Genomic DNA, 15,443 nt, shown 5'->3' on the forward strand with positions numbered 1-15,443 from the left:
ACTGGTTAGAACACATGTAAGTTTTATTCATTGTGAAATAAATGAATTATTTGTTTTAGGGTAAGTCTTATTGTCTTGGCTTCCATGACAATTAAAGGCTTCTGTTTTGTTCTATCAGCCAGGGTTTTAATCTGTTATATATAAAGATCACTTTTTGTTTAGTATTATAAGTATATGGGTTTTTTAAGTTTGTTTTTTAAAAATATTTTCTTTCTTCTCTTTCTGCATTTTTTAAAGCTGCACATCATTGACTCCTGGGCCCAACTGTGACCGATTTAAATTGCACATACCATATGCTGGAGAGACATTAAAATGTAAGTAAACGATGACTATTTTACTTGAAATGTAGGTTACAGTGTCAGCTATTGGACTTTGTGCTTTAGTTTTCATTTCCTGCTGTTAGTTGTTATCTCCTAAGATATTGATCGCTAGGATTTACCACTTTTCTTATCTGTCATTCAATTCTAGTTTGATTAAAAATAAGGCAGTTGGCAGGGAATAAGTTGTGGTTAAATAGGCATGTACAGAAATTCTTAATTTTTAGGCATGCCCAGTAATTTTTTTGTGTTTTTTTCTCTATAGGCGGCTTACATAATACTCAATAAAGAGTCCATTGCTTTAGAATACCTGGCCATTTAGAAACAGTTTTTAGGTAGGAGTGGCTGCTGTTCATCACTGCTGCTAACCCCTGTGTGGAACCGCTGTGCCACGACTTGTCATTGATGTCTCCTGTTGTTTCCAAAGTGTAAGAGTCCTACCTCAAAAATGCTTGGCATGGCTTGGGCATATCAACATGTTATCCCCTTTACAGCAAAGATCAGAGATACAAATGGTCTGCAAGAGTTACACTGGTAACATAGTGAGGGAAACAGGCTAAGTGTGGCAAATCGGGACACCCTGTCACCTAAGGGGAGTATCTCTACTAATTTATTGAGAGAAGGTGGAAATCTGAAATTTTACATGAATTCTGTCAATTTTAGTTGTTGCTACTTTTTCAAAATTAAAAACACAGTATGGGCCAATATTACGCAGGCTAAATTGAACATGTCTGTGGGCTGACTTGAGTTCCTGGACCACAAGTTTTTGATCTTGGATGGATAGTATGGAAGATCTGTCTTTGGACTTACCCCACCAGCTACAGCAGCCATCAAGTCTGTATCAGCCTTTCTCTGTCACTATTAACCAATACTGAAGCTCTAGCCTAGGGTGGAAATCACAATGGCTTTGGCTAGTTACTATTGGTAATCTTACCAGGAATTTTCTCTCTTGAACCTATACTTGTGGGGAACAGCCTATTATTCTATTCTTGAAAAGAAAATAAAGAACATGGGTATTAAACATGGGACAGATGGGTAAACTGCTTTTTTGGCCTGTGGACCAGCGTGTTCTACTATTACACGCCAGGAGGGGCCACGTCTCTATATAGTGTTTTGTATTCTTAGTACTATATTCTGTAGAATTACTTGATACTAATTTATCAAATGCAACATTAAATGAAAAATGTAAGACATGTATACTTGTCAGACTTGCATTATTAGACCATTTTCTAGAAACCGTTAAAATATAAAATAATTTTACCTGTCTGAAGTAGTAGGACAGATTCGATTGCTACTCTTTTGAAAAATTAACTAAATTTAAAAGAAATTATCAAAGTAAATAATTCATGTGGTTAAAAATGTAAAAGTACTGTAATTTTTTGATACATGAAATCAGTAGTCTTCTCTGCCAGTCCAGTTTTCTGAGAGAATCACTTATAGATTGTAAAAATTGTTCAGTTTAGCTCTCTGGGGATGATCTCCATATCTTTAAATAATACACTTTTGCCTCTGTTTCTTGCCTTATCAGTTTTAGACATTGTTATCTTTTGACTTCCTGTGCCGATACATGAAGCATCAGCCTATTTTCCTTATACCCCTTAACTCTTTCTTCTTTTCCTTCTTAAAATGTAATTATATCACCATTATTGGTTCCTGTGTTGGTTACCCTGTAGCTTAAAAAGTTTTACCTACTTTTTTTAATAGATCACTTTAGATGTTGTATTACACAGTTAAATGAATAGCCCCTCAGAATTCTTAATAAGTGTCTGGCACATAGTAAGTATTGTTATTACTTAAGGAGAATCTCTGTGCAAGAATGGTGAACACTTAGTGTAGTATACTTTTTAGTTTTCTATTAACCAACCATAGATAACTGTGTCTTTTGGCTCTGCATTTTTTAAGATGAAGATATTGCCATTCCTTTAATTCCTCTTCCTTCACCTCTCAACTTTTGTCTTTGGTTATTTTCCTTTTGCATTTTCAAGTTTGGTAACTTACTGTTTGTTCTAAATCTGTAGTTGTCTTCTGTGCCTTGTCTATAAATTACTTGAATGATTGCTCTGTAGGCCTGTTCTTGCATAATTATTACTGTGAGATTTGCCTTTGTTATTCTTTTGAATTTGACCTTGTTTTGTAGAATCTATGTATCATAGATTCTATGTTTTGTAGAATGATTTCTTGGTAAACAGGTTACCTGCTTATCTTGCTGGAACCCCTTGTCAAATAACTTGCTCAGATTCCATTCTCTCCACCCTTCTGCCTTTCCTTTAGCCCATCTGATAATTTTTTATTACCACAGACACAATTGGGTATCTTAATTTCTAAGAGCTCTTTCTTGCACTGTTTCTCGTTCTCAGCATCTTGTTCTTATTTTATGAATATAGGTCCTTTAAAATCCTTCAAAGAATAAAATTTAGAGATTTTTTTTTTTTAAGTTTTCTTCTGTTACCTGAATTATTTTAATTTTTCCTAGGGATTATATTTTTGTTTATCGTATTTTTTCCCTCTTTTATTCAATAGGTTTTCTTCAATAAAAAGGCATTCATTTATGTTTAAGATAGACAATAATATACTGATTGGGAGTTCTGAGTAGGTGAGCAAGAATTATGGAATATGTGGATGGATGATGGGCCAGATGTGAGTCAACTGTTGTAGCTCTCCTCACATAGTTTTTTCTATTTCTTCAGTGACTATCTGGGGATACATACCTGGTCACCATGTCATTTTCAGGGGGTAGATATATTCCCTGAGGAGCTTTTGCTTACTCTCCATGTTCTTAGCCCTGTGTCTCATTCTTGCCTCCCCTTACACTGGATACTCCTCATCAGTAGCCTCTTCCCCACATTATTGCAGGCCAAACCTTTTCTCTGCCCTATCTTGTCGAGTATTACACTTCCATCTGCCTTCTGCTTTCTAACGATTTGCTAAACTTTCTCATCTACTGATTACTACTCTCTTCCCTTCCTCTTCATCTTCTTGTTGTTTGGGATTTTATCTTTCTGTATTCACTATTATTTAATGGGATTGGAGGGTGAGTCTTGGAGAAGAAATAAGTGTGTATGGTCAGTCCACAGTCTTGAGACAAAAATAACGTGACTTCAAAGACATCTTTCTAGTAGTATGAGTTTATGTTAGGAAGCATTTATTGATACCCTATATCCTCTCATTGCTATAAGATCTTCATGGGAAACCTTTAATAACATTTGTGATTAGGGTATTAGGACTGTCACTCAACATATAACATAATTATATTTTAGCAAACAATTCTTAGTATCATTGTTATATATTAGGGACTTAATTTAGCCCACAGTTTGCTCTATAATAAATAAATAATAAGTGAACATTATATATGGGCGATTCTTACACTAAAGCGAGTCAAGATTCTATTTTAAAGCAGCTCATAGACAAATAAAAGGAAAAGGTAATTGACCATGGAAACTGTATTTATGAAAGTTCATAGAATCAGAAAGATGAGGTTTTGTTTTCTAAAAAAAACACATGTATGTATGTATATATGTATATATATAGCATACACACACACACACACATATATGTACCCACATACACATATATATGTTTTGTTTTTTGTTTTTTGAGACAGATTCTTGCAATGTTTCCCAGGCTGGACTTCTTGGGCTCAAATGTTCTTCCTGCATCAGCCTGCTAAGTAGCTGACACTACAGTATCCATAGGGGATTGGTTCCAAGACCTCCTGTGCAAGTCCCTGATATAAAATGGCATAGTATTGATGCATAACCCATGCCCATCTTCCTGTGTACAGGCATACCTCATTTTATTGTGCTTCAACAAGGCTATTGTGGTTTTTTTTTTTTTTTCCCAAATTATTGCAGGTTTGGGGCAATCCAGCGTTGAACAGGTTTATCAGGGCCATTTCTCCAAAGCATATGCTCATTTCATGCCTTTGTGTCACATTTTGGTAATTTTTGTAACATTTCAAACTTTTTAATTATTATTTTTTTAAACTTAAAAATGTTTGCTTTTTGAATCATGAAGTGTTTCCACATACTTTTTTATTATTATTCTGTTGTAGTGACCTGTGATTAGTAATCTTGAATGTTACTATTGTCATTGTTTTGAGATGCCATGAACCATACATACCCATCTAAGACAGTGAATTTAATCAATAAATGTGTATGTCTGATTGCCATACTGACCGACCTGTTTCCTTTCTCCCTCTCCTTGGGCCTCCTTATTCCCTGAGATACAGCAGTATTGAAATTAGGCCAGTTAGTAACCTTGCAATGTCCCCTAAGGGTTCAAGTGAAGAGTCCCACACCTCTCACCTTAAATCAAAAGCTAGAAATGATGTTTAGTAAGGAAGGCATGTTGAAAGCTGAGACAGGCTGAAAGTTAGGCCTCTTTGGCCGAACAGTTAACTATGTTGTGAATGCAAAGAAAAATTTCTTGAAGGAAATTAAAAGTACTACTCTAGTAAACACATGAATTGTAAGAAAGTGAAATAATTATTGCTGATATGGAGAAAGCTTTAGTGGTTTGAAGGAAACATCAAACCAGCCACAGCATTTCCTTAAGCCAAAGCCTAATCAAGAACAAGTCCTAACTCTCTTCAATTCTAAGAAGATTGAGAGAGGTGAGGAAGCCACAGAAGAAAATTTGAAGCTAGCAGAGGTTGGCTCATGAGATTTAAGAAAAGAGGCCATTTCCATCACATAGAAGTGCAAGGTTAAGCAGCAAGTGCTCAAACAGAAGACGTAGCAGGTAATCCAGATCTGGCTAAGATCCTTGACGAAGGTGGCTACACTTAGCAACAGATTTTCAGTGTAGATGAAACAGCCTTATGTTGGAAGAAGATACATCTGGGACTGTCATATTTAGAGAGAAGTCAATGCCTGGCCTCAAAGGACAGGCTGACTCTCTTGTTAGGGACAAAGGCAGCTAATGACTAATTTGAAGCCAAGGTCATTTACCATTCTGAAAATCCTAAGGCCCATAAGAATTATGCTAAATCCAACTCTGCCTGTGTTCTACAGTGGAATAACAATCATCTGTTTATAGCATGGTTTACTGAAAGCCACTGTTGAGAAATACTGCTCCGAAAAAATGATTCTTTTCAAAATATTATTGCTCATTGACAATGCAGCTCATCACTTGAGATGTGTTGGAAATAGCAAGAGAGCTAGTATTAGAAGTGGATCCTGAGAATGTGACTGAATCGCTACAGTACTATGATAAAACTTGTACAGATGAAGGGTTGCTTCTTACAGAGGAGCAAAGAAAGTGGTTTCTTGAGATGGAATCTGCTTCTGGTTAAGATGCTGTGAACATTGTTGAAATGACAAGAAAGGCTTTAGAATATTTCATAAACTTTGTTGATAAAGCTTCGGCAGAGTTTGAGAAGATTGACTCTAATTTGTAAAGAAGTTCTACTGTGATTACAATTCCATCAGACAGTATCTCATGCTACAGAGAAATTTTTTCTGAAGGGAAAAGTGGATGAATGTGGCAGACTCATTTGTTGTTTTATTTTAAGAAATTGCCATAGCCATGCCACCCTTCAGCAACCACCACCCTAATCAGTCAGCAGCCATCAACATCGAGGCAGGACCCTGCACTTGCAAAAAGATTGTGACTTATGGAAGGCTGAAACATTGTTAGCATTTTTTAGCAATACAGTATTTGTTTTTGTTTTTGTTTTGTTTTGTTTTGTTTTGAGACAGGGTCTCTCTCTGTCTCCCAGGCTGGAGTGCAGTGGCATCATCTCAGCTCACTGCAACCTCTGCCTCCCAGGTTCAAGCAATTCTCCTGCCTCAGCCTCCCAAGTAGCTAGGATTACAGGCACATGCCACCATGACCCAGCTAATTTTTGTATTTTTAGTAGAGATGAAGTTTCACCATATTGGCTAGGCTGGTCTTGAACTCTTGATCTCAGGTGATCCACCCACCTTGGCCTCCTAAAGTGCTGGGATTACAGGCATGAGCCACCATGCCCGACCGCAATACAGTATTTTAAAATCAGATATTATCATTGTATTTTAGATATAATGATATTACACACTTTTTAGTGTAGTAAACATAACTCTTAGATGCACTGGGAAACCAAAAAGTTTATATGACTTTGCTTTATTGTGATACTCGCTTTATCGCATTAGTCTGGAACCAAACCCAAAATATCTTTGCCTTATGCTTGTTCTTTAAATCATCTTTAGATTACCTATAATGCCTAATACAATGTAAATACTATGTCGATAGCTGTTTTATGGTATTGTTTAGAGAATAATGATAAAAGTCTGTAAATGTTCAATATAGACACAGTTGTCTTTTTTTGTTTGTTTTTAGAGACAGGGTTTCACCATGTCAGCCAGGTTGGTCTCAAACTTTTGACCTTAAGTGATCTGCCTGCCTTGGCCTCCCAAAGTGCTGGGATCACAGCCGTGAGCCACCGCACCCAGCCTGGTTTTTGAATACTTTTGATCAACTGGTTTGTTGAATGTGTGGATGCAGAACCATGGGTAGAGAGCTGACTGTAGCCATTGTGTAACTGGAGAGAGATGGTATCTCATTGTGGTTTTGATTTGCATTTTCCTGATAATTAGTGATGTTGAACATTTTTTCATATACCAGTTGGCCATTTGTGTGTCTTTTGAAAAATATCTATTTAGGTCTTTTGTCCATTTTTAATTGGATTATTTTCTTTTTCCTATTTAGTGGCTTGAATTCTTTATATATTCTGCATATTATCCTCTTGTTAGATGTCTAATTTGCAGATATTTTCTCCCATTCTGTAGGTTGTCTCTCAGTCTGTAGATTACTTCCTTTGATGTGCGGAAGCTTTTTAGTTTGATGTAATCTGTATATTTTTGCTTTTGTTTTCTGTATTTTTGAGAGCTTATGCAAAAAATTCTTACTGAGACTAATGTCATGAAGCATTTCTCCTATGTTTTCTTTTAGTAGTTTCATAGTTTCCGATCTTACATTTAACTCTTTAATCCTTTTTGAGTTGATTTTTGTATATGGTGAGAGGTAAGGTCTAGTGTTACTCCTCTGCATGAGGATATGCAGTTTTCCCAACACAGTTTATTGAAGAGACTGTCCTTTCTTTAATGTATGTTCTTGGCAACTTTGTCAAAATCAGTTGGCTGTAGAAGCATGGATTTATTTCTAGACTTTCCATTAATTTTAATAACCTTAAATCTATTGTATATAAGATCAGTTAAGGTCATAGTGTTTAATTTCCACAATATTTGTGATAGAATTCAGCCTCTTAAAACTAACATAATATTCATCTTTAGATGAACAAACACAATATTCAGCAACACACATTTTAACAAATGCAATTTTCTAATACAAACACAGTTAATTGAAAGGTTATATACTTTTACAAACTCTGGGAAGATAGCTGTCACAGCAAACAGAAACGCTCTTTGCCTTTTTAAAGAAACAGACCTCTAAGGAAACATAATTATATGGTAAGAGGAAAATGAGTAAATATAGATTAAATTATATTCTATGGTAAATAGTAGATAAATATACTCTAACCTTCTCCTTTTTCTTTCCAAGTCAAGGGTAATGGCTAACTTAGTGCTTTGCCATCTTAAAAGTTTTATATAAACAATTTCTTTATCTAAAATTTCTCATTAAATCCCATTGAAAACTTGTGATGTGTGGTTTAAACTATAGTTCTAACCAATGCTGAATCAAAGTATTCAGTAATTTACTAGAACTTACAGTAATTTTATTTCATAACTTTAAGCTCAATAAAGTTAGAGATGGAGACTGTTGTTTATTAAATTAAATTTTCAGTCCCTAGCACAGTAAAGATATTGAATTAAATATTTGTTGAAGAAGTAGAATGAATACATGGATGCATGAATTAATGAATTTTTGGTGTTCAGATTTTTGTTGGTTGAACTACGTATTATAAAGAATGTGACATTCTGTTACTTGTATCAGCCTTTTGCCAACAGAAATTTAATCTTTAGAAGTTATTTATCATACAAGGAATTTGTAATTGGAACATTGCTCTTAACAATTCAGAAAACAGGAAGAATGTACAGTACTTTGCAGATTTGGAGTCTGAATCAATTTTATCTTTACATATTTTACTCTGCCCTCTGAAATCAGATTAATGAAAATAGCATGTAACTAAAACTTAATTTCAAAATATATTATATACTAGAAAATAGTACTTCTGTGAATCTGTTTCATTGTGAATAAAGGAAACTGTGCAGTTAATGAGAATGAGAGATGAGAGAGGGCATATTTCTTTTTTGGGGGGGGAATTTTTTTTTTTTTTTTAGTAGTTATTGAGTGTTCTATAACTTATAGTAAACATCATAGTTAACAAATTCTTGGCTTCAGTCTTTCAGAGTGATCACTGTCTGATCTTCAACACAAAACAAAAACCCAAAAGAATCCAAAGCAACAAAACCAAACCAGATTTACACTTCATACACACAAGAGAGGCCATAGGGCTTTCCAATTTTTACATTCTGGAGTGTGTTTTGAAAACACCTATAAATTCTTTGATCAAACCACTTGGAAGACACTGGTCAAAGGTTTATTATTATTATTATTATTATTTTAAATGTTTTATTTCTTTTTAAAATGTAAGTTCCAATAATTCCAACCTCTAGATTAAAATGAATTAAAAAATACAAAATCATATACAATGCTGTCTTCACAGGGATGTTACATGCCATGAGAACAGGTTTCTCTGTCATGTGATATGAAACAGGGAAGCAGATGCCTTGAAGTCAAGATGGGGACAGGCCCTTGGGCCTTTAAAGGTCATTACAAACAACTCCAAGTTGCTAGAGGCCTGGCCTTACCTCTACCTGGGTACGGAGGAGCTTGAGTCACACTATAGATCCAGACTATGTGGCTGACCTGATGAGAAGGTCTCTGGGACAGTCCCCCTTTCCTTGACTCTCTTAGGCCTGAGGAGAAAGGCTAGGGCCTGGAGATGCTGGTCTTACTAGGGTCTTTTCTACCACAAATTGATTCTTACAGAATTATCGTGCCCATTCAAAGTTAAATAATTGAAATAAAAAAGATCAGAGTATTATAGTACATTAGGAATGATGTTATTGCTTCCTCAGGTCTTTTACTGTGAAGAGACAACTGTTGACCAATAAAAGAGTTGCCAATTTGTGTAAGATTCTATTGAAAAATGTCAAAGCAGCCGGGCGCGGTGGCTCAAGCCTGTAATCCCAGCACTTTGGGAGGCCGAGGCAGGAGAATTGCCTGAACCCAGGAGGCGGAGGTTGCGGTGAGCCGAGATCGTGCCATTGCACTCCAGCCTGGGTAACAAGAGCAAAACTCCGTCTCAAAAAAAAAAAAAAAAAAAGAAAAGAAAAATGTCAGAGCATATCTTAAGTAAAGAGAAGTATTTGAATCTCACAGTTGCAGAAGATACAACTCGTACTTACTTAAATGATACTGGAAATGTGAATCTTCAGTGATCAAGATTGCTTTGAATGAAATACCTGCTGAGGTCTAGGATGGTGCAACTGAAGTGGTTGAAAATTTTCTAGCTATAGCAGCTATTCACATAGAAAGAGCCATGAGCTTCATATAAGCACCTATTTGTAAAAATAGCCATCCTCGTTATGCTCTGTAACACTTAACTCTAGAAGAAGTTATGGCATTTGTATTTTTGTGTACCCTATTTAAATTATGGCAAGGAGTGAGGCTGTTGGCTCATCTTTTATTTCCAATCTCTAGTTGAGTGCCTGGCATTTAGAGAGGTTTAATAAATGTTTGTGGAAAGAATGAACCATGTGCATTCTTTGGATCTGACAATGATGAGGTTTGATAGGAAGTGGCAGAACTTAATTCTGCCAGTTCTTTGAATAATGCTGTTTATGCAACTTTCAAGAGAGATTATTGAAATATTGTAAGTTATATTGAGCAAGTCTGTGGCTAGTAAGTCAAGCAGTTTGCTAACACTGGTAGTTTGCTAACATTGGCTTTATTTTTAAAATTATCTGTTGTTTAAACAATTTATTTTAATCAGGGACTGTTTGATTATAAGAAACCCATTGGAACTAACATAAATTGAAGAATTTATTTGTCTTTGTAAGGAATCAAATAAAGCCTGTGATGCCCAAGGGCAGAAAGGACAGCCAGGTTTCTCAGGGACTAGAACCAGGGACTGGAAGGCTTGTAGACATAGTAGCCAGTCAGCATCTGTGTCCATGTTTGTATCTTTCTCCTGCAGTATATTCCATTGTCACTGTATTCTAACAGGTCCCTCCACCCCCCCCAACCCCTGACTTCTGTTTCTCTCCACATTGGGTAGAAGTGACTTCCTGATCCCCTGCATGGGAACTCAATTCAAGGCCACCAGAGAGGTTGTCATCAAGTTTATATTCCTGGGAGATAGGATCTGATTGGCAGCTTGGGCCAAGTGACCACTTGTGATCAAGTTATATGGCCAGGATTTCTGCGTCATGTATTATCAACCTGATTTCTTGAGGTCAGTTTTAACACAAGATAAGATAAGCATAGATTGGCAGATACCCAGAAAGGTGTTCATTGCCTTGTTTCAGGAATTCTTTCTAAAGAATTTCCAAATGAAAATGTAGACATTTTCCTTTTGTCTTTAACATTGGAGTAATACAGTTGTTTATCATCTGAGAGGAATGATGGATATTTCAAATATCCAAAGGTTTTGAAGTTGATATACTTTTCCTTTCAGAGGAAAAAGTCTGAAAAAATAGATTATGATATGGATAATATATTATCTTCCATGTCCTCAGAGGAGCAGTGTAAAATTGTTCATTTTTAAGGATTCAACACTGTATCACGAAATTTAAACATGCATTTTTTTGAGAATGATTAAAACAAAATGAGAACAGTTTCAGAACTGTTATTTAAATGGAATGTACCATTTAATTAAATAATGGCCAAACAGATGCATAGATTTTTACAAACACATTGCACATACTGTTCTGGAACTTCTACTTTAGTGAATCTAGTTAAAATTCAACTTCATTTTTAATCTATATCTCCTTGTGTGGTTTGGCTCCTGCTTTTGTGTGTATGTGTGTATGCGCTTGTGTGTGTTTTAACACAATGCTTCTCCATCTCAGATCTATTACCTATTTATTTGTTCTAACTAATCAGCTTAGGAAACTGAGAATGCCCTTTTTTTCCTGCTCATTACTTATGTAGCACAATGTAGAGACACTGAGGGGCTTGGCATGGATTGCTGTCAGATAGCAGCTGATAACTAATCTGATGGTGCCCGAAGGACCGAGTGGTGTTGGAAAGTTTGTTGTTGCATCAGCTGAAATAGATATTGAGACTTTATTGATTTATCTCATTTATAAGAATTTGTGCTTTCTTTGCTTTGTTATCATACTGTGCTTTTGAGACAAAGTCTCGCCCTAGCACCCGGGCTGGAGTGCAGTGGATGATCGTGGCTCACAGCAACCTCTGCTTCCCTGCCTCAAGCAATCCTTCCACCTCAGCCTCCCAAGTATCTGTTACTACAGGTGCATACTACCACACTAGCTAATTTTTGTAGATATGGGTTTGTGCCATGTTACCCAGGCTGGTCTGAACTGGGCCCAAGCAGTCCACCTGCCTCTGCCTCCTGAAGTACTGGGATTACAGGTATGAGCCATTGCACCTGGCCTAGGTTTCTTAATGTAATAGGCTAGTCTCTAATTGTTTCATAGCCTGCCTACCAACCCCATCTAAGTGACATATTGTTGGCAGGGCACCTGAGAACTCTTACTTATTCTTTCTTAAAATATTTATTTATTTATTTATTGAGGCAGACTCTTGCTTTGTGGCCCAGGCTAGAGTGCAGTGGCATGATCACGGCTCACTGCAGCTTTGACCTCACTGACTCAAGTGATCCTCCAGCCTCAGACTCCCAAGCAGCTGGGACTATAGGTGTGCATCACTGTTTTTTTTGTAGAGATGGGGTTTCACTTCATTGCCCTGGTGATCTTGAACTCTTGGGCTCAAGCCATCCTTCCACTGTGGCCTCCCAAGGTGTTGGGATTGCAGGCATGAGCCAGTGAACCTTGCCCATACCATACATTTTGAACCTCAGCCACTGGTCCAAAAGCTGGCTGTTGTGACTATAGGTGTTGGCATTTTTGTTGGGATGACAATGTTATTTAAAGTTTTTTGTACTATTTAAAATAATCTGTTTGGAAAATGTTAACCAAGTAATCTTTCTGCTTTTGCTTCCCCTTCAGTATTTTAGTGGACTGAATCTCTCAGCCTGGCATTCAAGGCCAATCACAGTCTGACATTCCAGCCTTCCAGTTGGAGCTCAGCTAACAACAAGCCAAGTCAAAAAGCTGCTCCCCGTGACTAATTTGCCCATTATACTTCCCAAGTACCCTGCCTTCCTTTCCTGCTTCTGCTTTTGCCATACTGTTTTGGCTTTAGCAGGACAAACCAAGGAAATAATAAAATAGCCTGTCTTGTGGTGTGTTTGGTTTTTGATTTGCACTCACAAACCTGCCATTCTAATGGAAATGCTCTCTATTTAGTAGGCTCCCTAGACCAGTTCTCTTTTAGTCTGCAAGATTGCTTGCAAGGAGAGTAGGAGTTAACCATTTTTACTATGACTTGCAACAGTTGAGCTAAGTAAAAAGTTGGATGCTCTCTAGGGACTTGGTATTTTGCATCATGCTGAGAGGCATAATTTTACTTTTATTTTTGTCTTTTAAAAAGATTCATTTACTTAAAGATTATTATTATCTAGTGTTTAAGGTATTTTTAGAGGCTAATTATGGAGGCAGGTCACTTTTGATTTACTGAATGTGCTACAAAATGCTCATTGAATGGCAAGTAAAGAGTGCTAATTTTCTGGATTAGACATTCTCTCTCCTTAGATATTCAGGATCCCTTTGTTTCGGAGTTTTAGAATATTTTATTTTCTTGGAATTCATGGGATAGAATAAATATATTAGGAATAGCAACTAATATTGTTAATTTAAATTTGTGAAGTCAGTTTAATTATAGCTAACTATATAGTATATAAAATCTGTGTTTGGTACTGATTATAGTTTATTAAAAATGGCTGATATAATTACTAAATTAACTTATTGGACATTTATTTTATGGTTAAGCTTATTTATCTACATTATTTCAGTTAATCAACACAGTAACTCCAAGGTCTAAATTTATATCCCACTCTTTAAAGATCAACTTTATTGAGGTAGTAAATTTACATATAATAAAATGTACCCACTTTAAGTGTTCAGTTCTATGTGTTCTGGCAATTGTAAACACTTATAACCACACCACAGTCAAGATAAATAACATTTCCATTCCCAAAAGGTATAGAACATTTCCTTCCCACACAAGTCGGTCCCCTCCATCACCATCCTCTCAACCCTGAGTCAGATTTCTCTAAAACTGAAACAGTTTTGCCTGTTTATAATTTTATGTAAATAGAATCATATATAGTTTCTGGTATATGTCTTGTTTCATTCAGCATCATGTTGTTGAGATTCATCCATGTTACTTCAGTACTTTGTTCCTTTTATTGCTGTATAGCGTTCCATTGTATGGCTATACCACAGTTCTTTATGTATTCATCCATTGAAGGACATTTGAACTTTTTTTTCCCCCAGTTTTTTGCTATTATGAGTCAACTTGCCATTACATTTTTATACATGTCTTTTTCTGGAGATATGTTTTAATTTTTGTTGGGTAATTCCCTAGGAGTGGCATTACCATGTTGTAAACTGAGTGTGTGCTTAACTTTTAAGTACTAAATTGTTTTCCAAAGTAGTTGCACTGTTTTATATTCCTGCTAACAATTTGTAAGGTTCTAGTTCTTTTACATTCTTGCCAAAATTTAGTATTGTTGATCCATTTGTTTTTCTATATTCTTGGCAACTTTGGTATTGATCCATTTTGAGCTACTTTTTATTTGTTTTTAAAGACAAGGTCTCACTTTATTACCCAGTAAGAAAACACCTGTAGTGTAAGATAGTGACACAATCGTAGCAATCATGGCTCTCTGCAGCCTTGACCTCCTGGGCTCAAGAAAGCCCTCCTGCCTTAGCCTCCCAAGTAGCTGGGACTACAGGCACCTACTACCACAGGTGGCTATTTTTTTTTTTTTTTTTGAGACAGAGTCTCCCACTGTCACCCAGGCTGTAGTGCAATGGTGCAATCTCGGCTCACTGCAATTTTCGCCTCCTGGGTTCTAGCAGTTTTCCTGCCTCAGCCTCCCAAGTAACTGGGACTACTGGTGTGTGCCACCATGCCCAGCTAATTTGTTTTTTTTTTTTTTGTATTTTTAGTAGAGATGGGGTTTCACCATGTTGGCGATGATGGTCTTGAACTCCTGGCCTCGAGTGATCTTTCTATCTCGGCCTCCCAAGGTGCTGGGATTACAGGCATAAGCTACTGTGCCTGGCCTTGAACTACTTTTGGTCATGTATTTGTTGATTAACAATTTAAGTATGTGTCTATTTCTAGACTTTATGTTGTATTCCCTTAATATGTCTTAAGTGATTATAACATGATCTTGACTACTGTAGCTTTATAGGAAGTCTTTAAATAAGGTAGTATAAGTCCTGTAACTTCTATTTCAAAGCTGTTTTGGCTATTCTAAGTTCTTTGTATTTCTGTAGAAGTTTTAGAATCAGCTTGTAATTGTTTACAGAAATCCTGCCAGGAATCTATAGATCAGTTTGTGGAGAATTAACATCTTAACATTGAGTCTTCCAAGAGATAAAAATGCTAACATCTCCATTTATTTAGGTCATTTTTAATTGCTCTGAGCAGTATTTTGTAGTTTTCAGTGAATACATCTTAATTCCATTTTGTTAAATTTACTTCTAAATATATCATTTTCTGTTGCTGATTTACAGTAGTGTGTTTTTCTTGAACTTTCCTTTTCTGAATTCATTGAAATATAATTGATTTTGGTATATTTATCCTTGTATGCTGCTCTGTCCCTAAATTTACTTATTAATTCTAATTTTTTAAAATAGATTCCTTAGGTATTTTCTTCAAAAACATATTTGCTTGTGAAAAAGACAGTTTTGCATCTTTCTTTCCAATTAATATAATTTATAGTTCTTATTCTTGCTTTATTGTACTATCTAGTGCGGTAGACAATACTTAATAGCCAGTGGTAGGTAGAAATGGTGAAGTCAG

The 15,443-nt window shown here is 36.0% G+C and overlaps 1 protein-coding gene across 5 annotated transcripts in view; it reads left to right on the forward strand.

Annotated features, from left to right (window-relative positions):
- The window catches only part of BABAM2 (BRISC and BRCA1 A complex member 2), a 450,034-nt gene that overhangs the window by 44,702 nt on the left and 389,889 nt on the right, over nucleotides 1-15,443 (forward strand). For all 5 annotated transcript variants that reach the window (XM_032239490.1, XM_032239488.1, XM_032239489.1 and 2 more), the window contains exon 3: nucleotides 238-314. In XM_032239490.1, the coding sequence (XP_032095381.1) occupies nucleotides 238-314 (77 nt within the window). The remainder of the gene's footprint in view (nucleotides 1-237; nucleotides 315-15,443) is intronic.

Source organism: Sapajus apella, unplaced genomic scaffold, assembly GCF_009761245.1.
Source record: "Sapajus apella isolate SASKATOON/1434 unplaced genomic scaffold, GSC_monkey_1.0 scaffold44, whole genome shotgun sequence".
Classification (NCBI taxonomy): Eukaryota; Metazoa; Chordata; class Mammalia; order Primates; family Cebidae; genus Sapajus; species Sapajus apella.